We start from the raw sequence: 21,034 nt of genomic DNA, 5'->3' as shown, positions 1-21,034 counted from the left end.
TGGGATTACAGGCACGCACCACCATGCCCAGATAATTTTTTTGTATTTTTAGTAGAGACGGGGTTTCACCTTGTTGACCAAGGTTGGTCTCGATCTCTTGACCTTGTGATCCACCCGTCTCGGCCTCCCAAAGTGCTGGGATTACAGGGTTGAGCCACCGCACCCGGCCCAGTCAATTTTTCAGTCATTTTTTGTTGAAGTGACTATTGAATTACCTTGTTGAAAACAATTGACCATGCTGGTGTGTCTCTACTTCTAGACTCCAGTCTGTCCCGTTATGTTATATCTATTCATATATCAGTACCATGTTGTCCATGCCTGTAGCCTAGCTACTCTGAAGGCTGAGGCCTGAAGACAACTTGAGCCCAGGAGTTTGAATCTAGCCTGGGAAACATAGTGAAACCCTCCCCCTCCTCTTCCCCCTCCTCTTCCCCCTCCTCCTCCCCCTCCTCCTCCCCCTCCTCCCCCTCCTCCTCTCCCTCCTCCCCCTCCTCCCCCCCTCCTCCTCCCCCTTCCCCTCCCCCCTCCCCCTCCTTCTCATTATTTAGATGGAATCTTGTTCTGTCACCCAAGCTGGAGTGCAATAGCGTGACCTTTGCCTCCTGGTTCAAGTGATTCTCCCGTCTCAGCCTCCGGATTCTGGGATTAAGGTACCCACCATCATGCCCAGCTAATTTTTGTATTTTTAGTAGAGACAGAAGGCTGGGCACGGTGGCTCACGCCTATAATCCCAGCACTTTGGGAGGCTGAGACGGGTCGATCACGAGGTCAAGAGATTGAGACCATCCTGGTCAACATGGTGAAACCCCGTCTCTACTAAAAATACAAAAATCAGCTGGGCATGGTGGCGCGTGCCTGTAATCCCAGCTACTAGGGAGGCTGAGGCAGGAGAATTGCCTGAACCCAGGAGGCGGAGGTTGCGGTGAGCCGAGATCGCGCCATTGCACTCCAGCCTGGGTAACAAGAGCGAAACTCCGTCTCAAAAAAAAATAGAGACGGAGTTTCACCATATTGGCCAGGACGTTCTCAATCTCTTGACCTCGTGATCTGCCCACCTTGGCCTCCCAAAGTGCTGGGATTACAGGCATGAGCCACGGCGCCTGGCCCTTTTTTAGTCTCTTAATGAAGAAGCTTAGGCCGGGCGCGGTGGCTCAAGCTTGTAATCCCAGCACTTTGGGAGGCCGAGGCGGGTGGATCACTAGGTCGAGAGATCGAGACCATCCTGGTCAACATGGTGAAACCCCGTCTCTACTAAAAATACAAAAAATTAGCTGGGCATGGTGGCACGTGCCTGTAATCCCAGCTACTCAGGAGGCTGAGGCAGGAGAATTGCCTGAACCCAGGAGGCGGAGGTTGCGGTGAGCCGAGATCGCGCCATTGCACTCCAGCCTGGGTAACAAGAGCGAAACTCCGTCTCAAAAAAAAAAAAAAAAAAAAAAAAAAGAAGCTTAAATCATGTATTTGAGGCTTTTCTAACTTAGCAGTGTTTTCAGCATAGCACTGTTGCCCTCTGGGGCTTTCTGATTGTTCTGGGGGTTGCTCTGTGCATGACAGGATGTTTAGCAGCATCCCTGGCCTAGAACCGCGAGATGTCAGCAGCACCCTCTCCAGTTGTGACAACCAAAAGTGTCTTCAGATATTGTCAAATGTCTCGGGCATGGGAGAATTGCTCCTGGCTGAGGTCGACTGCGACAATCGGCATTTCATGCTATAAACTTCAGTTGTGTCCCACAAATTTTGACATTTTTAAAAATATTATTTAAGAAGATTTTTTTTTTTTTTTTTTTTGAGACGGAGTTTCGCTCTTGTTACCCAGGCTGGAGTGCAATGGCGCGATCTCGGCTCACCGCAACTTCCGCCTCCTGGGTTCAGGCAATTCTCCTGCCTCAGCCTCCTGAGTAGCTGGGATTACAGGCACGCACCACCATGCCCAGCTATTTTTTTTGTATTTTTAGTAGAGACGGGGTTTCACCATGTTGACCAAGATGGTCTCGATCTCTTGACCTTGTGATCCACCCGCCTCGGCCTCCCAAAGTGCTGGGATTACAGGCTTGAGCCACCGCGCCCGGCCTTTTTTTTTTTTTTTTTTTTTTTGAGACGGAGTTTCACTCTTGTTACCCAGGCTGGAGTGCAATGGCGCAATCTCGGCTCACCGCAACCTCCGCCTCCTGGGTTCAGGCAATTCTCCTGCCTCAGCCTCCTGAGTAGCTGGGATTACAGGCACATGCCACCATGCCCAGCTAATGTTTTGTATTTTTAGTAGAGACGGGGTTTCACCATGTTGACCAGGATGGTCTCGATCTCTCGACCTTGTGATCCACCCGCCTCGGCCTCCCAAAGTGCTGGGATTACAGGCTTGAGCCACCGCGCCCGGCCTAAGAAGATTTTTTTTTAGTTTCCTTTGTGATTTCCTCCTTGGAACATGCGTTACTATTTTTTTTAACTTTTTTTTTTTTTTTTTTTTTAGATACAGAATCTTTCTGTGTTACCCAGGCTATCTGTGAATTCCCAGGCTGAAGTGATCCGCCCACCTCAGCCTTCCTGAGTAGCTGGGACTACTGGTGTGTGCTACCACACCTGGCTGAGCCATACATCATTTGTATTTTTTAGTTTCCAAATATTTGAAGATTTTCCAGAAATATTCCTGTTACTGATTGTTAATTTAGCTCTTTTGTGGTCAGAGAACATACTTTGAATGGCTTCAATTCTTTTCAATTTGTTGAAATGTGTTTTGTGGTCCTGCATATGATCTATTTTGGAGAATGTTCAGTGTGCACATGAAAATAATGTATACTTGGATAGAGTTGCCTGTAAATGTCAATTGGGTCAAGTGGGTTGATAGTGTTGTTCAAGGTTTTTATATTCTGGCCGGGCCCAGTGGCCATGCCTGTAATCCTAACACTTGGGAGGCTGAGGCAGGTAGATTACTTGAAGTCAGGAATTCGAGACCAGCCTGACCAACATGGTGAAACCCTGTCTGTGCTAAAAATACAAAATTAGCCAGGCATGGTGGCACATGCCTGTAATTTCAGTTACTTGGGAGGCCAAGGCAGGAGAATTGCTTGAACCTGGAAGGCAGAGGTTACATTGAGCTGAGGTTGCGCCACTGCACTCCAGCCTGGACAAGAAGAGTGAGACTCCATTTCAAAAAAAAAAAGTTTTTTTTGATATTCTTGCCCATTTTCTTTCTACTATCTTCATCAATTACTGATCTCCAATCCTATTGTGGATTTATCTATTCCTTCTTTAGGGTCTGTTTTTGCTTTCTGTAACTGCTATTAGACACATACACATTTAGGAGAGTTATGTTTTGATAAATTGATACTTTTATCTTTATAAACTGTCCCTCTTTATCCTAGTAATATTCCTTGCTTTGAAATCTACTTTGTTTCATCATAACTACTCCAGCTTTCTTTTGATTAATGTTTGCATGGTATATATATTTTTCCATATTTTAACTTTTATTTTTATTTTTATTTTTTTTTTGAGACGGAGTTTCGCTCTTGTTACCCAGGCTGGAGTGCAATGGCTCGATCTCGGCTCACCGCAACCTCCGCCTCCTGGGTTCAGGCAATTCTCCTGCCTCAGCCTCCTGAGTAGCTGGGATTACAGGCACGCGCCACCATGCCCAGCTAATTTTTTGTATTTTTAGTAGAGACGGGGTTTCACCATGTTGACCAGGATGGTCTCGATCTCTCGACCTCGTGATCCACCCGCCTCGGCCTCCCAAAGTGCTGGGATTACAGGCTTGAGCCACCGTGCCCGGCCTTTTATTTTTTTTTGAGATGGAGTCTCACTGTGTTGCCCAAGCTGGAGTATACCAAAAGCTCTATCTCCCAGATTCAAGTGATTCCCCTGCCTCAGCCTCCTGCGTAGCTGGAATTACAGGTGCCTACCACCACGCCCAGCTAATTTCTGTATTTTTAGTAAAGACGAGGTTTTGCCATGTTGGCCAGGCTGGTCTAGAACTCCTGACCTCAAGTGATCTGCCCTCCTTGCCCTACTAAAGTTCTGGGTTACAGGCATGAGCCATGGCACTGGGTCACCATTTACATTTAATATGTTGATACAGATGGGTTTAAGTCTATCATCTTGCTATTTCTTTTTAATTAACCCATTTGCTTTTTTTTTTCTTTGATTTTTTGCTAGCTTTTCTCTCTCTCTCTCTTTTCATTGAAGTACTACTCCACAATCCTGCCTTCTTTGATCTTGAGTAACTGATGCCATTTTACCTCTACAGTGGAGGTAATAAATTTTGTACCATGTGGCATGTAGTGTCAGAGTCTTACCTAGTAACTTCTGTTTCCCTCCACCATTTGTATGTTTTATGAAAATCTTATTGCTTTCATATATTTAAATCTACATGTGCTACAAACTGAACGATGTACTGTTATATTTGCTTGAACCCATTATCATTTAAATAGATTCAAAAGGTAAAAATGGGCCAGGCACAGTGGCTCACACCTGTCATCCCAGCACTTTGGGAGGCCAAGTCGGGTGAATCACCTGAGGCTGGGAGTTTGAGACCAGACTGGCTAACATGGTGAAACCCTGTCTGTACTAAAAATACAAAAATTAGCCAGACATGGTGGTGGGTGCCTGTGGTCCCAGCTACTCAGGAGGCTGAGGCAGGAGAATCGCTTGAACCCGGGAGGCATAGGTTGCAGTGAGCTGAGATTGCATCACTGCTCTCCAGCCTGGGTGACAGAGTAAGACTCCATCTCAAAAAAAAAAAGTAAAAATGTCGTTTTAAATTGACCTATATGTTTACAATTTTTGGTGCTCCTTTGTGCAGATCCAAATTTCCATCTCATGTCATTTTCCTTTTGCCTGAATAACTTTAACATTTCTTGTAGTGCAGATCTGCTAGTGAAGAATCCTGTTGGGTTTTTTCTAAAAAAAGTCTGTATCTTGCCCTCATTTTTAAATGATAGGGAGATAAACCTGGGGTCTCCATTCCTCTTCCCTGCCCCTCACTGAGCAGAGTTACGCACGGCTGCCTTGTGGGAAGTGGAGGTGGGTTCAGGGGTTTGTGAAAAGCCCAGGGCTGCAGACCCGCTGCACAGGGCACCTTTAGAGGCTTCTTGGAGAAGCTGGTTGGGCAGCCCTGACTCTTAGAATCTCTGTGTGTCCTCGGGGATGTCAGGTGGAAGATCGATGTGCATTTGCAAGTGGGAGTGTGAGAAAAGAAAAACGTGGGGTTATGCATGGCAGGGTGTGTCCAGAGAGCAATGGTGACGTCTGTTGTCTGTGCTCTCCCAACAGTTCTGGGACTGTGGAGAATGCAATTGTTCTCTATCTCTTTTGTGCTTTGGAAGTTCTCCATGAAGTCTAACCGCAGGTCATATTGTTGTACAGTCTAGAATTGGAGGATGGATATAATTCCATGAGTATGAAATAATATGCAGAGTTTTTGGAAACCAGTTACTGGGCCCACCCACTCCACCGGAAACTCAGGCCTCCTCCATTTCACTCCCACCAGCAACGTCACTCACTTTAACACCTGAACTACTCTTAGATACCAGCGGGGAAACCGAGGCACGCAGGTGCGAACGTGGCAGCAGTCCCTAGAGAGCCCATCGTAGTCACTTCGGGTGCTGGCCCTGGCTCACCTATGCCCTGGGCACCGCGGGGAACCGCCCCTGGACAGCCAGTGGCACGCGGAGCCCTCAGTGGGCGCAGGGAACACTCGTGGGCATCGGGTTGCCCGCTTCGCCCCACGCTCTCGACACACTTTCCTGCCGCGTGGCAATGTCCCGGGTGCAGATCACAGCCTGGAAGTGCCCTTTCCCGCGCGGCCAGACGGCTGAGCCCTGCGCTCCGGATGGGGCGCAGGCGGGTGCCAGCTGCTCTGGGTTCCGGGCGAGCGCGCGCCACCCGGGCAGCGCGGGCCCGGAGTGCCCTCTGGCGGGGAGGGGCGCTGAGTCTTGCGTCTCCAGCCGTGGAATTGGCCCCGACTCTCCGAGCGCGCGGGACAGCGCTGCCAGGAGGTGAAGCACTGAAACACTCGGCACCCACGCCTGTCTCTCCAGGGCCCGCACTGTATCCCAGGCTGACGCCAAGGAGGCCCGAGACAGCCCTGGGCGGCCACTAGGACGGGTCTGGTGGGGACATGAGTGTGGACATCTAGTTGCAAGGTCTACGGTCACACAGCCGCCTTTCTTGTCTGAACTGGCCACTGCCCGGGGGAGCTGGGCTGGGCCTCGTGCTGTGCCACCAGCTCACTGCCATCGTGCTCAGCCCACCTCCTTTCCTGGACCTTGGAGGATGAGGGGTGTGAAGGTCGGGGCAAGCTGCGGGTGTCCAGAGTAGAGGAGGGGCCTCTTCCCAGCAGGGGTGTGCGTGGGAGGTTTTCCAGGAATCGGTCTCTCTCTTTTCTTTCTTCTTTCTTTTTCGTTCCTTCTTTCCTTCCTCCCTTCTTCTTTCCTTCCTTTTTCCTTCCTTCCTTCCTTCCTTCTTTCTTTCTTTCTTTTCTGTCTTTCTTGCTAGATGGAGTCTTGCTGTCGCCAGGCTGGAATGTAGTGGCACGATCTCAGCTGACTGCAACCTCTGCCTCCTGAGTTCAAGCAGTTGCCCTGCCTCGGACTCCGCAGTAGCTGGGACTACAGGCGCACACCACCACACGCACTCAGCGAATTGTTTGTATTTTAGTAGACACGGGTTTCCCCCTGTTGGCCAGGCTGGTCTCAAACTCCTGACCTCGTGATCCGCCTGTCTTGGCTTCCCAAAGTGCTGGGATTACAGGTGTGAGTCACTGTGACTGGCCGAATTTTCTTTTCTTTTCTTTTTTCCTTTCCTTTCTTTCTTTCTTTTTTTTTTTTTTCTGGAGTCACCATCTCTACACATGCAGTTAGGGGAGTCAGCATGGTTTGGGTGCAGGTGGGAGGGACTGAACCCTGAAAATGATTAGGACTGTCTGGCCTCAGCCTCGGTGCACACATCACTGGACTGGGTCTAAAGGCCGCCACGCCCAAAGGACGGATCATTGCTCACTTCCCACTGGAGAAGCAGATGGCAGAATTGTTTTGGAGGGGCCTGGCTTGGGGCCTGGGACCTACGTTCATGTGGTCCAGATGGAGATCCAAGAGTTAGATTGTTTCTAGGTAACATGTAGCACTTCAGATTACAAAACTTTTTGCACATGGTCTCCTCTCTGCTTTACAACAGCTCAGGAAAGTCCAAACATCCACTCTAACAGATGAGGGAGCTCAGAGCCGGTAACCAGCCCCTCCAGGTCACACAGCCAGGGAGGGGGTTGAGCCGTTTCCAACCACTGCCTTGGTTGTTGCAGATCCATCCCTCCCTGTAGACGCCTTTATTGAAGGGGGGGCCTGAAGGCTGAACAGCCAACACAGAAGAGGAGGCGCTTAGGGGTGAGGGCAATTTATGGCCCTGCAAGGGCCCAGTGCAGGTGGGATGGGAGCCAGGGTAAGGCTGGGCCATGCCCAGCCGTAAGCAAAGTTGCTAAACAAACCCATGACTTCGTCTAAATGTAAGTTTGTGGTGGCATTCAAGTCCCATCATAGCCCATCTGTCCAGACTCATCTGCTTGGGATCCCTGTCTTGGGGCCAGTGGTTACTGGCCTGCTTCCTGGTCAATTAGCCCAGTAGGGCCAGGACTACAGGGAGGTGTGAGAAGCCTAGAGTGCAAAATTTAGGAGCAGTCACTCTCAGGGACATGCAGGTGCAGGCTAGCTCTGGCAGGACCCTAAGAGTCTCTTGCCTCCCTGTTTCCCCATCCTACTTTCACTCTAAGCATTAGGTTTCCAGAGGACAGAGACCACATCTTCATTAGAAGTCCCTGGGGGTCCCCAGCATTGAAGGGCTCACAGTTGGAGCTCAATAAACACTTGCCAGTGGCCAGGCTTATCTTTCCCAACTGAAAAATGGCCTAGGCTAGGCCGGGCACGGTGGCTGATGCCTGTAATCCCAGCACTTTGGGAGGGCGGGGCGGGCAGATACAAGGTCAGGAGAGCGAGACCATCCTGGCCAACAAGGTGAAACCCTGTCTCTACTGAAATCCAAAAATTAGCTGGGCGTGGTGGCAGGCGCCTGTAGTTCCAGCTACTTGGGAGGCTGAGGCAGGGGAATTGCTTGAAACCAGGAGGTGGAGGTTGCAGTAAGCTGAGATAGTGCCACTGCACTCCATTCTGGCAACAGAGTGAGACTGTCTCAAAAAAAAAAAAAAAAGAAGAAAGAAAAATGGCCTAGGCTGGGAAGGCCAGGTTCCTGTCTCTTGTGTGATCCAACCGACTCTGACTTGCCCAGAGTCTGGACTTGTCCTTCACCAAGAGTAAGCTGATGAGATGGGCAGAAGAACCCTAATGTCCCTGCAAGATTCAGGAAGTCCAAGCCAGAAAGTAAAGAACTTTTTTTTTTTTTTCTTTGAGATGTAGTTTGGCTCTTGTTGCCCAGGTCAGAGTGCAGTGGTGCCATCTTGGCTCACTGCAACCTCCACCTCCCGAGTTCAAACGATTCTCCTGCCTCAGCCTCCCGAGTAGCTGGGATTACAGGCACGTGCCACCACGCTCGGCTAATTTTGTATTTTTAGTAGAGACACGGTTTCTCCATGCTGATCAGGCTGGTCTCGAACTCCCGACCTCAGGTGATCCTCCTGCGTCAGCCTCTCAAAAGTGCTGGGATTACATGCTTGAGCCCACCGGCCTTTGTTTGTTTTTTACATGCGAGGCAGTACATCTGGAGTGTCGACGACTTGTTCCAAGCCACACGGCCGCATAAGGACAGGGGTACATAACAAGTTCTTCCAAGCTGTGATCTTAACAAGGAAAACCTGGGACGCAGCTGCTTGATGCACATCGAGTATGTCGACGCTCTACTTACGAGGCCTGGGACAGCGAGCAGGATCAATCCATTGCTTTTGGCTGCCTGCGGAGTGCTGATTGGTCCCCGCTCAGGAAACGGAAGAAAGAGGCGGGCGTGCGCGCGCGGCTGCGCGGGAAGCAGTTTCCCTTCTGGAGATCATGGCGTCGCTCAATTGCAGCAGCGTTTTGTGCGTGATTTGCTTGGAGAAGCCCAAATACCGCTGCCCGGCTTGCCGCGTGCCCTAGTGAGTGGGGAGGTCACGGGGTCCGGGGGTGCGGGTGTCGGGCCGCAGCGGGAGGGCGGGAGGGCAGGAACCCGCGGGCTGCGGGGGGCGCCGGGGGCCCTCGGGGCTGACGCGGCCGTGGCCGTCTCTCGTTACAGCTGCTCGGTGGCCTGCTTCCGGACGCACAAAGGTGAGCCCTCGGCCCCCTCCTCGCGCGGGGCGGCCCCCTCGTCCCACTGCCGTGTTGGCTGCGCCGCGTTTCCCGCCTCTGCCCCCGGTGGGTTCTGCAGGAGCCCTGCTTTCTCTGACTTGGTCTAGGCGTCACACGCCTCTTCCTGTGCGTTGGGCAGTTTCCTGCGTTGTCCCTGCTTGTAATCGCACCCCGGATTTTGAACAGTCGGTAGCCTTTCTTCCCCTCCGCCCCTTCATGGAGGAACCTTCAGGCTGTTTTCCGTAATGGCTATACCAATTTACATTCCCAACAACAGTGTTTGAGTTCCCTTTTCTCCACATCGTCGCCAGCATGTTATTTTTTGTCTTTTTAATAGTAGCCATTGTTTCTTCGGTGAGATGACATCTCATTGTGGTTTTTGACCTGCGTGTCCCCAGTGATTAGTGATATTGAACTCGTTTTTTCAAATACTCGTTGGCCATTTGTCTTTTGAGAAATGTCTATTCAGATCATTTGTCCATTTTATTTTTTTTTGAGAAGGAGTCTTGCTCTTGTCGTCCAAGCTGGACTACAATGGCATGATCTCAGCTCACTGCAGCTTCCACTTCGCGGGTTCAAGTGATTCTCCCGCCTCAGCCGCCAGAGTAGCTGGAAGTACAGGTGCCTGCCACTTATTCCCGGCTAATTTTTGTATTTTTAGTAGAGACGAGGTTGCCCATGATCGAGTGCAATGGCGTGATCACAGCTCATTGCACCCTCAGCCTCCTGGGCCCAAGTGATCCTCCCACCTTAGCCTCCTGAGTAGCGGAGATGAACTTTATTTTTTGTAGAGGTGGGGTTTCACTATATTGCCCAGGCTGATCTTGGACTCCTGAGCTTAAGCATTCCTCCTGCCACAACCTCCCAAAGTGCTGGGAGTTTAGTTGGGAGCCATTGTGCACAGCTTCTCCTCCCTTTATTCATGTCTCTCAAAAGTTTTTTTTTTTTTTTTTTTTTGCTGGATCTCTCCCTTAATTCTGTCCTTGACTTTATTCCTAGGTAGGTGAGGTAGGTGATCTTTTACCGTTTTTTTTTTTTTTTTTTGAGACAGAGCCTTGCTCTGTTGCCCAGGCTGGAGTGCAGTGGCGTGATCTTGACTCACTGCAACCTCCGCCTCCCGGGTTCAAACGATTCTCCTGCCTCAGCCTCCCCAGTAGCTGGGATTATAGGTGTACACCACCACACCTGGCTAATTTTTGCATTTTTAATAGAGGCGGGGTTTTGCCATATTGGCCAGGCTAGTCTTGAACTCCTAAGCTTGTGATCTGCCCGCCTAGGCCTCCCAAAGTGCTGAGATTACAGGTGTGAGCCACTGTGCCCGGCCTACTTTTTTTTCTTACTGATATCCAAATCTTTATAGCTCCAGCCTCTTTTTGAGCCCCTTAGACACAAGTGTCTGTATTTCGGGGTCAGGTACAACCCAGAAAATTCACCTCTCCTTCAGTTTCTCCTGCTGTGTTCCTTACATAAAGCCATAAAGTTAGACCTGGATTCCAAATCTGCCTCTGCTACTTATTAGCTGTGGACCCCAATGGACAAGTTTATTACAAGAAAATTATTTAATCCTTTCATCTCTAAGTAAATTAACAGTCTCCGTGTCATGGGGGCTTTGTAAAGGTTCCTTGAGCCATTGTGTACCTCACTGCGTACCTGGCACAGTGCTTGGCACTTAAGTCAGTGGCGTCTGTCATAACTGCCACCTAGGTGACTAGAACTTTTTCATAGCATATTGTCAAGTCTAAATTTTAAGCCTCTACAAACTGGTTCTGCCTTTGTGTCCTTAGAACCCTTTCCTGTGACCTCATGCTCTGTTGATTCTGTCACCCAGGGTGGAGTGCAGTGGTATGATCACAGCTCATTGTAGCCTTGACATACGGAGCTTAAGTGATCCTTCTGCCTCAGCCTCCCGAGTAGCTGAGACCACATGTGTGCACCACCATGGCTGGCTATTTTATTTTTTGTAGAGACATGGTCTTGCTATGTTGCCCAGGCCGGTTTCAAACTCCTGGGCTCAAGTGATCCTCCCACCTTGCTGTCCGAGTGTTGGGATTACACGTGTGAGCCAGCGCAGCTGGCCTTCTCTTGACTCTTAAGTTCTTTGGTTGTTTTGCCTCTAGTTTTATCCCATCTGGTATCTGGTTTATAGCAGCTGTTTCAAACACCCCAAGTAATTGTGAGAATAGGATTCAGCAGGGTAGGGAGGATAGAGACAGGTTCTTGGGGTGCGGGAGTGAGCCCTGCTTCCTCAGCCCTCCTGCCAGGCTCAGGCTGCTGGTGGTTTTCCTTAACCTGCCACTTGCTTTGATCTCTCACTTCTTCCACATTCCTGGGCACCCCACCCACATCCCTTACCCCAGACACTTGCTTCCTACCTAGATGCTAACTTGGTGGGGAGGTGCAGCCCTGCCGCTGAATGCAGGTAATGTGGGCCTGGGATGTGTTGTCTTTTTCAGAACGGTGCAACCCTGAAACTCGTCGTGTTGAGAAAAAAGTAAGATCAGCTCCTCCTACCAAAACTGTGGAAAACAAAGGTGGGTTGGTTGACTTGCAAGGGACTTGACATAGAATAAGCTGAAAGGAAGGAACAGGGAAGACTGGGGCTGGGCAAGGAGTCCCGAACAATGGCTTCCTCGAGAAGCAACAGCTTCTTTACCCCTGAGCACCGGGAGTGGGGCCATGTCGTCATGGGTGATGAGCAACCTGAAAGCAGTATTCAGAAGAAAAACGGGCAGAAAAACAGATGAGAAAGGCCATGGCTGTAGTTTAGGGGTTTGTGGTGGGGGCTATCTGTTCACCTGAGCTCAGCCCAGGCAGGAGGCTTTCTTTGTTCTAGATCACCTCGCTGCTGCTGGGGTTTCAGAGCTTATGGCAGCAGTGGGCTGTCGACCCATCCGTCCAGCCATCTAAATGTTCTCTAATACCTCCTGGGTGTCATGCACTATGTCAGGCTCTGAAAGCAGCACCTCTGATACTACCAAAGAGGTATTGAATATTCCCTGCAAAGTCATGACCTATTTTTGCCCTTTGAGAAATTTCCAGGTTGGGTTCAGGAAATGCTAGCAGTTTCTGCCCATGTTGAAAGCACAGGAGATTCTGCTTAGCTGGTTTTTAAAGAGCATCCAGTTTATTGGCCTGTCACAGGGGTTTATTAGTCCCAGTTCCTGGAGTGCCAGGGTCTAGCCGAACCCCACAGAGCAGATGCTAGAAATGCAATGACATGGAGCCATGTTGAGGTGGGAAGGGGTTATAAGTTACTAGACAACCAGGGTCTAAGCCTAAAGACCACAGGACCACATAATACAGTAAGGATGTGAACACTAGGGAGCATTTGTTAAAATCACCAATTCTTTCACTTAGCCTCCCCCTTCTAAAAAAGGAGTGTTAGAGAAGAGGATTTTTGTCTGTACCTGCTTGAATACCCCTATCGCTATCATGTGTGTGCAATACATTTTTATCCTGTTGAACTAGTTAAAATCTGGTGTCCAGGCCTCCTTTTTAGTCATGAGCCATTGGCTTGTTTTGTATTCCTTAGATGATGATGACTGTATAGCTGATTTTCTCAATAGTGATGAGGAAGACGACAGAGTTTCTTTGCAGAATTTAAAGAATTTAGGTAAGTCTGTGCTGTGCTTGTCAACCGTTGAGATATTTACTGTGTTGTAAGGATTGTGGTTTTTTTAAAGTCACTAAATCCTTGATTAAGTGTGGCATGCAGGGCCTTTACTATCTAGTGACATAATTCTGTAAACATACGGGGTTTCCCACCTCCCAGCCTCCTCACACCGTTCCTTCTGCCTGGAATCCTACTGGTTTTGCCGGTTAGCAAAATTCTGCTCCTCTCTCAAGGCTTGGTTCAAGTTTTCTTTGCTCAGCCAGGCTCTTCTTGACCTTTCAGAATTAGGCACTTTTTTGGTTTCCCATAGCAGCTTGGACTTATTAGTAACAAATCACTTAATATTTATGATAATTTGTCTCTCACATACCGATTTGTACAGCAGGGACCTGTATTCTTAGATCCCCAGTGCTCAGTCCAGCCATTAACGTAGACTGCATATCGTGATTTGATTTTTTTTTTTAAGAAAACAGGTGTTAATGTCCCACATTTTTGTAGTACTGCTTATTCAGTCCATGTAACATTCTGTTTTGTGTATACGGTGTCTATTAATTTCATTGTTCCCATTTCACAGAATCACAAAAGGTTATGCTCTGCAGTTAGTCTCATGGTAATGATTAGACTGAGTTTGCAGCTGAGCTGGTAATAGGTGTGAAAAATTTTATAGACTATAAAGTACCATGCAGGTGGTATTGTTGGTTCACTGCTACTGGTCCTGCTGCACGCTGAATCACATGCTTAGACATCTTTCACAGTATTTGGTATAACTGTCCTCTGCAACTTTTTTTTTTTTTTTTTTTTTGAGACGGAGTTTAGCTCTTGTTACCCAGGCTGGAGTGCACTGGCGCGATCTCGGCTCACCGCAACCTCCACCTCCTGGGTTCAGGCAATTCTCCTGCCTCAGCCTCCTGAGTAGCTGGGATTACAGGCATGCGCCACCATGCCCAGCTAATTTTTTGTATTTTTAGTAGAGACGGGGTTTCACCATGTTGACCAGGATGGTCTCGATCTCTTGACCTCGTGATCCACCCGCCTCGGCCTCCCAAAGTGCTGGGATTACAGGCTTGAGCCACCGCGCCCGGCCTTTCTCTGCAACTTTTATACCTATAAGGAAAAAACGGCCGGGCGCGGTGGCTCAAGCCTGTAATCCCAGCACTTTGGGAGGCCGAGGCGGGTGGATCACGAGGTCGAGAGATCGAGACCATCCTGGTCAACGTGGTGAAACCCCGTCTCTACTAAAAATACAAAAAATTAGCTGGGCATGGTGGCGCGTGCCTATAATCCCAGCTACTCAGGAGGCTGAGGCAGGAGAATTGCCTGAACCCAGGAGGCGGAGGTTGCGGTGAGCCGAGATCGCGCCATTGCACTCCAGCCTGGGTAACAGGAGCGAAACTCCGTCTCAAAAAAAAAAAAAAAAAAAAAAAAAAAAAAAAGGAAAAAACATGCCAGCAGCTTAAAGATCTAAAGCAGGCGTCCCCAGACTTTTTACACAGGGGGCCAGTTCACTGTCCCTCAGACCGTTGGAGGGCCGCCACATACTGTGCTCCTCTCACTGACCACCAATGAAAGAGGTGCCCCTTCCTGAAGTGCGGCGGGGGGGTGGGGGTGGGGGGCAGATAAATGGCCTCAGGGGGCCGCAGTTTGGGGACACCTGATCTAAAGTCAGTGACACTGACTCTTCTTTGTGATTGTGCTGATAAAGCATTTTTTCTTAGCTAAAGTGGCATGAAGTTACAATGTTTACAAAGATACCAAGAACTGGTCTCTGTTACTGCATTTAAGGTGGAAATAGTTTGAAAGCTGATCTCACCACGTTGCCCACACTGGTCTTGAATTCCTGAGCTCAAGCGATCTACCCACCTTAACCTCCCTAATTGCTGTTACAGGCATAAGCCACCATGCCTGGTGGTTTTATCACACTTGAAACATTTCTTTTTTCTTAACCATCTCCATGTGTTCCCACTTGAACTCAGAGTAGCTTTTTTTCTTGTTAATTTTTAGGGGAATCTGCAACATTAAGAAGCTTATTGCTCAATCCACACCTCAGGCAGTTGATGGTCAGTCTCGATCAGGGGGAAGACAAAGCAAAGCTCATGAGAGCCTGCATGCAAGAACCCTTGTTTGTGGAGTTTGCAGACTGCTGTTTAAGAATTGTGGAACCATCTAAGAATGAGGATTCTTAACATGGACTACTGTGCTGCTTGCTTAAGCTCATGCTGGACTCCCAGAACCTGCTTACCCCCCACTCTCTCCAGGAGACCAGCTCGTCTGGGGGGCCCCAGGTAAAAAAGAAGTTTCCAGGATGCTGGCTGACGTAGGCTATACAGGCCTTTACAGGCATGGACGTGGGCTTATGTTTCAGGCAGATGTGGGGTCCTTAAGGTGGCAAATCCTTTATGGAGAGAAAACCTGACATTCAGATGGTTCTTAAAGGTTTTACTTTGGGTACCGTTGACAGGCATCATAAATGGTATCAACTTTATGCTTGATATGGAGCTAAACTTGAACAGTGTTACTAAATAAAATCAAGATGTGATTTTATTGTACACTGGGTTCATAATTTGTTTGACATTACATTAAATAAGTCAACAACTTATTAAATACTAAAGTTTTCTTCCTTTTTAAAGGAAATAACTACAAAATTTTCCCCAGCCCAAATTCCAGTGCCAATTTTAGGCCAACTTTGCCTGTTTTCGTCCAAAAGTGCTTATGTGGAATGGGGTTCCTCACTGTAGTGACAGTCATGACTGCTGCTGAGTTTGATATGTGAAGGTAGAGAAACATGACCCTGATGTTTAACCCTAGTTTGGTAATTACCAGCCCTGACGCCATCAGTGCTTGATGTAGCCTAGAGCCCCAGGCCCAATGACGCACTGGCCACAGGACCCTGGCTTCCAGGCTGGAGCTGACACCGTTACTCATAAGTGTTTGGAGCACTGTGGGAAGTCTGGCAGCCGTGTGCTGATTAAATGTCTTTGGCAAGGCAGCTGGCAGGAAAAGGCCTTGTGGAAACAAAGGCACCAAGGATTACCCAGCTCAGTGAAGGCAGAAGAGGTCACATGTGGATCAGCCTGTGTCTTTCAAGTAGAATCTGATTAAAGCCGGTAACACTGTAGGGCGAAGGTTCAGGGCAGATGTCAGCATAGCGCAATGGAGACTTTTTGCAGTGAAACTTTATCGATCCCTAGGGGGAGAGAGAGAGAGATGCAGCTTTAGCCCCAGTTCCTGGGAGTGCCAGGGCCTCACAACCCCACAGAGCGGATGCTAGAAATGCAAGGAGGTAGGACAAGGACTAGCATGGGGGCCACAGCAGCATTAAAATAGAAAGCATTACATCCACTCAGTGTGAGACATGAGGAAAGCCTACGAGAGGGTGCTCCCTAAGAGGAACGTCTGTCACAGTCCTATGACTGCTTTTAAAGCCTGAAGATCGAACCATTTACCCTTCTGTTTACGCTCCAGCAGGCCTGTGTTTTCATAGGAGATTTTACCCAGATTAAGGCCTATATGGTAATTCCTCTGAAAGGAAATTCGGTGTTTCCTTTTACCTTGTCATTTCACTTACTCCTTGCTGTGACCCCACGCAGTAGGTTGAGTATTCGCCCATTTTATAGTCAGGCTCTGAGAAAATGTGTCTTAGCTAAGATCCTAAGTGAATGGGGCAGAGCCAGGACCCAGACCCTGGGGTTCTGCCTCCCAGTGCAGCGCACTTTGGCCTTTCCTTGACCACTTTATTTCTGCGAGGCCTGGCTTGCTGGGGTGACTCACAAAGCCCTGAGTGACACTGACTTCCCAAGTGTGCTGGCTGACTTTTCCCTGGCTGCTCATATTATAAAAACACAAAGCTGGGTACGGTGGCTCATGCCTATAATCCTAGCACTTTGGGAGGCCAAGCCAGGCAGATCACCTGAGGTCAGGAGTTTGAGACCGGCCTGGCCAACATGGTGAAACCCGTCTCTATTAAAAATACAAAAAAAACCCCACAAAAGCTGGGTGTAGTGGTATATGCCTGTAGTCCCAGTTATTCAGGAGGCTGAGGCAGGAGAATCATTTGAACACACTGCACTCCGCCCTGGGCAACACAGCCCCACAGAGGACTTGGACCACTGGCTCTGCTTGCCATTTCCTCAGCTAGAAAAGGAGAAAAACCCAGCAATACCAGTTGAGGAAAACATGGTACCAAATTCAGTGCCATTTGAGGTAACAAACTCATCACAACCCAAGTTGTGATGTGAGACTAGATTATTTGCCCTCAAGTCTTGGGGTAGTTTCTTTTTTGCTACGTTTCATAAATTTTTCCTCTTTTCTGTAATCGACCTGTTACTACCCTAAGCCAAACTTCCTTTTTTTAGACAGACTTGTCACCCAGGCTGAAGTTCTGTGGCACAATCTCGGCTCACTGCAACTTCTGCCTCCTGGGTTCAAGCGATTCTCCTACCTCAGCCTCCCGAGTAACTGGGACTGCAGGCGTGTGCCACCATGCCTGGCTAATTTTTGCATTTTTAGTAGAGACGGGGTTTCGCCATGTTGGCCAGGCTGGTCTCAAACTCCTGACCTCAGGTGATCCGCCCACCTCAGCTTCCCAAAGTGCTGGGATTACAGATGTGAACCACTCACTGTGCCTGGCCTAGGCCAGACTTTGAACACCTCCTGCTCCTGACTCTAGAGCCTTGGTTCTCACAGTGTGGTTCACGGAGCATCAGCTGGGAGCTTGCTAGAAACGCAGTATTGCATTTGGAAATGGAACTAAAAGGAGATTCAGAGATGCTGAAATAGTTAGAGGCAGTTTAAAAAGATAAAGGGCTCTGGAAGATTCCCGGTTACAACAAAGTAAATAATCCAAACCTACAGTTGGTTAGGACGTGCAGGCATCTGGTTCACCCAGTAAGGTTAGGGACAGATCTTGTCCCAGCCAGTCTCCTTCCCCCTGTGAACTTCTGGGCTTTGTTCCTGCTGTTCACAGGAACAAAGCTGTCATGGCCATCATGCACAACGTACCTGAGGCATCGCTCGGATGGATGTGACACCAGCCTGGTCTTGCTGTGCTGTCTGGACTGTGTAGCTACTGGGGCTGCCTCTGGGGAGCTGGAGGCAGGCCCAGACCACCAATTTCCTCTGAAAGCTGCCTACACCCATAGCTGTGTTGGTCAGGACAAGCCCCAGGGGCCAGAGGCGAACTACTGCTTCCAGGAGCCTGGTTTGCAGTGGGGAGGTACTTAGGGAACCGGGAGCTTGAGAGGGGTGTTTTTCTTCCACATCATCCAGTTCTTCAGCAGCAAGGCAGGCCATTCTGATCTTAAAAAGCAAACATCCCTTTATAGCTTTAGATTTATCTAGCCCTCTTAACAGAAAATGGAAATCAAAACTAACAAATCATCTTAAGGTGAACTGAAGGCACCTGGTTGCGAACAGCTGGCTGCTGTGAACCAAACTGGTTCCATATGGTACAAGTCTATACACCCCAGGCAACGGTGCTTAGGCCTTACCTATGCTACTTGAAAACAAAGTAACAGCCCATCGAGACATAACTGCTGAACTGTAAATCCCAGTCTTTTAAAGTGTACATCCCAGAGTTTGGTATATTCCCAGAGTTGCTTATACCACTCTCTACCTTCACAACCACCTTGCAGGGTAGGTGTTACTGTGCCCATTGCATATACAATATGAGGCTCACAGAGGCTGAATGACCTGCCCAAGGCCACGTGCATTGCAGTGGCAGAGCCAGCATTCCCACTCATGTCCACCATCTGGTCCCCAAAATTGATCCACTGCCCACCCCAACTTCTTGGGTAAGTCTTACTCTCCACTTCTGCCACGTGCGCTTGATGACTGTAGCAGCTGCATGTAGCCTCTGGATGCGTTTCCGAGTTAACCAGGAACGAATGGCTGAGGTTTGCCCAGAAACAGAAAAGAGATAATAAAGGGGCCATTAGAGTGTTAGTGACCTGACTGCAGCAAAACCACAGTTGCTGTCAAAGTTTCAAATATATATTTTTTCAACGAATGCCTACTTTGGGCTACAAATGAAATGAGGCAAAATTGGCTTTTAAACATTCCTTCCACTGCCCACACATCTGGATACACCTACACAGTGAAGGAGCACTGGGGAGCCTGGACTGGCTGAAGGCAAGGCAGTCACTTCCCGTCTCAGGCTCAGTCCAGGGCAGCACCCAGGGAACAGGAGGGGTCTGGATTGTCTGTGCCTTTAAAAATTTTTTTTTTGCCGGGCGCGGTGGCATGTGCCTGTAATCCCAGCTACTCAGGAAGCTGAGGTGGGAGGATCGCTTGAGCCCAGGAGTTCTGGGCTGTAGTGCGCTATGCCGATTGGGTGTCCGCACTAAGTTCTGCATCAATATGGTAACGTCCCGGGAGCAGGGGATGACCAGGTTGCCTAAGGAGGGGTGAACCAGCCCAGGTTGGAAATGGAGCAGGTCAAAACTCCTGTGCTGATTAGTGATCGCACCTGTGAATAGCCACTGTACTCCAGCCCTGCCTCTTAAAAAAAAAAAAAAAGAAAAAGTAAAATTAAAAAAAAAAAATCCTCAGTTGATTTGTTTGCTTTATGCATTCCTGAGATCACACTACCACATACCCAAAAACTGATCCAATTAATAAAATGATGGTAATTTTATTCCCTTCTCTACAATTTCAGCATATTCTTTGTTTCGTTTTGTTATTTTTTGAGACAGGGTCTCGCTGTTGCCCAGGCTGGAGTGAAATGGCATGAACAGTTTACTGGCATAAGCCACTGTGCCTGGCCTATGTTTTTAATTATTTTTTTTGAGACAAGTTTTGATCTTGCTGCCCAGGCTGGAGTGCAATGGCGCGATCTTGGCTCACCACAACCTCTGCCTCCTGGGTTCAAGCAATTCTCCTGACTCAGCCTCCGGAGTAGCTGGGACTACAAACATGCACCATCATGCCCGGCCAATTTTTTGTATTTTTAGTAGAGACAGGGTTTCTCCATGTTGGTCAGGCTGGTCTCAAACTCCTGACCTAAGGTAATCCGCCTGCCTCAGCCTCCCAAAATGCTGGGATTTCAGGCGTAAGCTACCGCGCCTGGCCATTTTTAAAAATTACATTTATTTGAGATGGAGTTTCCCTCGTTGCCCAGGCTGGAGCGCAATGGCATGGTCTCAGCTCACTGCAACCTCTGTCTGCCGAGTTGCTAGTATTATATGCATATGTCACCATGACCAGCTATTTTTGTATTAGTAGAGATGGGGTTTCTCCATGTTGGTCAGGCTAGTCTTGAACTCTTGACCTCAGGTGATCTGCCCGCCATGGCCTCCCAAAGTGCTGGGATTACAGGCATGAGCCACAGTGCCTGGCCCATTTTTATTTATTTTTTGACATAGTCTTGCTGTGTCACCCAGGCTGGATCTCAACTCACTGCAACCTCTGCCTCCTGGGTTGAGGTGATTCTCCTGCCTCAGCCTCCTGAGAAGCTGGGATTATAGGTGCGTACTACCACATCTGACTAGTTTTTTGTATTTTTAGTAGACACAGGGTTTTGCCATGTTGACCAGGCTGGTCTCAAACTCCTGACCTCAGGTGATCTGCCCGCCTTGGCCTTCCAAAGTGCTGGGATTAGAGCTGTGAGCCGCCATGGCAGCTTTTTTTTTTTTTTTTGGTAGAGATGAGCCACCCCCTGTTGCCTAGGCTCATCTTGAATTCCTGGGCTCAAGCGATCCTCCCACCTCGGCCTCCCAAAGTGCTAGGATTAACTACTGCACCCAGCTTCCTTATACAATTTTTTAAATGCCTACACACAGAGAAACACACCTTAAAAGGATGGCATCACCCTTAATGTGTGGTTTGGCATCTAGGTATAAATATCATTTTGGAAGTGGTTCTCCATTAACTTTATAATATTCTTCAAAAACACTTAGCTGCATCATAGGGATGGTCCATAATTTGGCCATGACTTCACCATTGTTAGATATTTGGGTTTTAACACTTCTTTTTCAAAATAAGACTGCTAGCTGGGCACGGTGGCTCGAGCCTGTAATCCCAGCACTTTGGGATGCTAAGGCGGGTGATTACGAGGTCAAGAGATCGAGACCATCCTGGTCAACATGGTGAAACCCCGTCTCTACTAAAAATACAAAAAAAATTAGCTGGGCGTGGTGGCGCGTGCCTGTAATCCCAGCTACTCAGGAGG

The 21,034-nt window shown here is 48.8% G+C and overlaps 2 protein-coding genes across 3 annotated transcripts in view; one reads left to right on the top strand and one right to left on the bottom strand.

The window, feature by feature from the left end:
* The window catches only part of ZNHIT3 (zinc finger HIT-type containing 3), a 35,909-nt gene extending 20,431 nt beyond the window's left edge, over window positions 1–15,478 (top strand). The window contains exons 2-6 of one of the 2 annotated variants that reach the window (XM_010339694.3): window positions 8,693–9,067; window positions 9,205–9,236; window positions 11,711–11,788; window positions 12,790–12,870; window positions 14,872–15,478. In XM_010339694.3, coding sequence (XP_010337996.1) covers window positions 8,982–9,067; window positions 9,205–9,236; window positions 11,711–11,788; window positions 12,790–12,870; window positions 14,872–15,053 — 459 coding nt within the window. In that variant the 5' untranslated portion in view covers window positions 8,693–8,981 and the 3' untranslated portion in view covers window positions 15,054–15,478. Of the gene's footprint in view, window positions 1–8,688; window positions 9,068–9,204; window positions 9,237–11,710; window positions 11,789–12,789; window positions 12,871–14,871 lie in introns of both variants that reach the window. The other variant, XM_074388067.1, reaches the window with a different exon arrangement.
* A 224-nt stretch (window positions 15,479–15,702) lies between these two features.
* The window catches only part of MYO19 (myosin XIX), a 43,228-nt gene continuing 37,896 nt past the window's right edge, over window positions 15,703–21,034 (bottom strand). Inside the window, 4 exon segments of the mRNA XM_039476497.2 lie at window positions 15,703–15,932; window positions 15,935–16,054; window positions 17,869–18,165; window positions 18,671–18,756. Coding sequence (XP_039332431.1) covers window positions 15,789–15,932; window positions 15,935–16,054; window positions 17,869–18,165; window positions 18,671–18,756 — 647 coding nt within the window. The 3' untranslated portion in view covers window positions 15,703–15,788.

The sequence above is a fragment of the Saimiri boliviensis genome, chromosome 17, assembly GCF_048565385.1.
Source record: "Saimiri boliviensis isolate mSaiBol1 chromosome 17, mSaiBol1.pri, whole genome shotgun sequence".
Classification (NCBI taxonomy): Eukaryota; Metazoa; Chordata; class Mammalia; order Primates; family Cebidae; genus Saimiri; species Saimiri boliviensis.
This window is presented reverse-complemented; position numbering and strand designations above follow the sequence as displayed.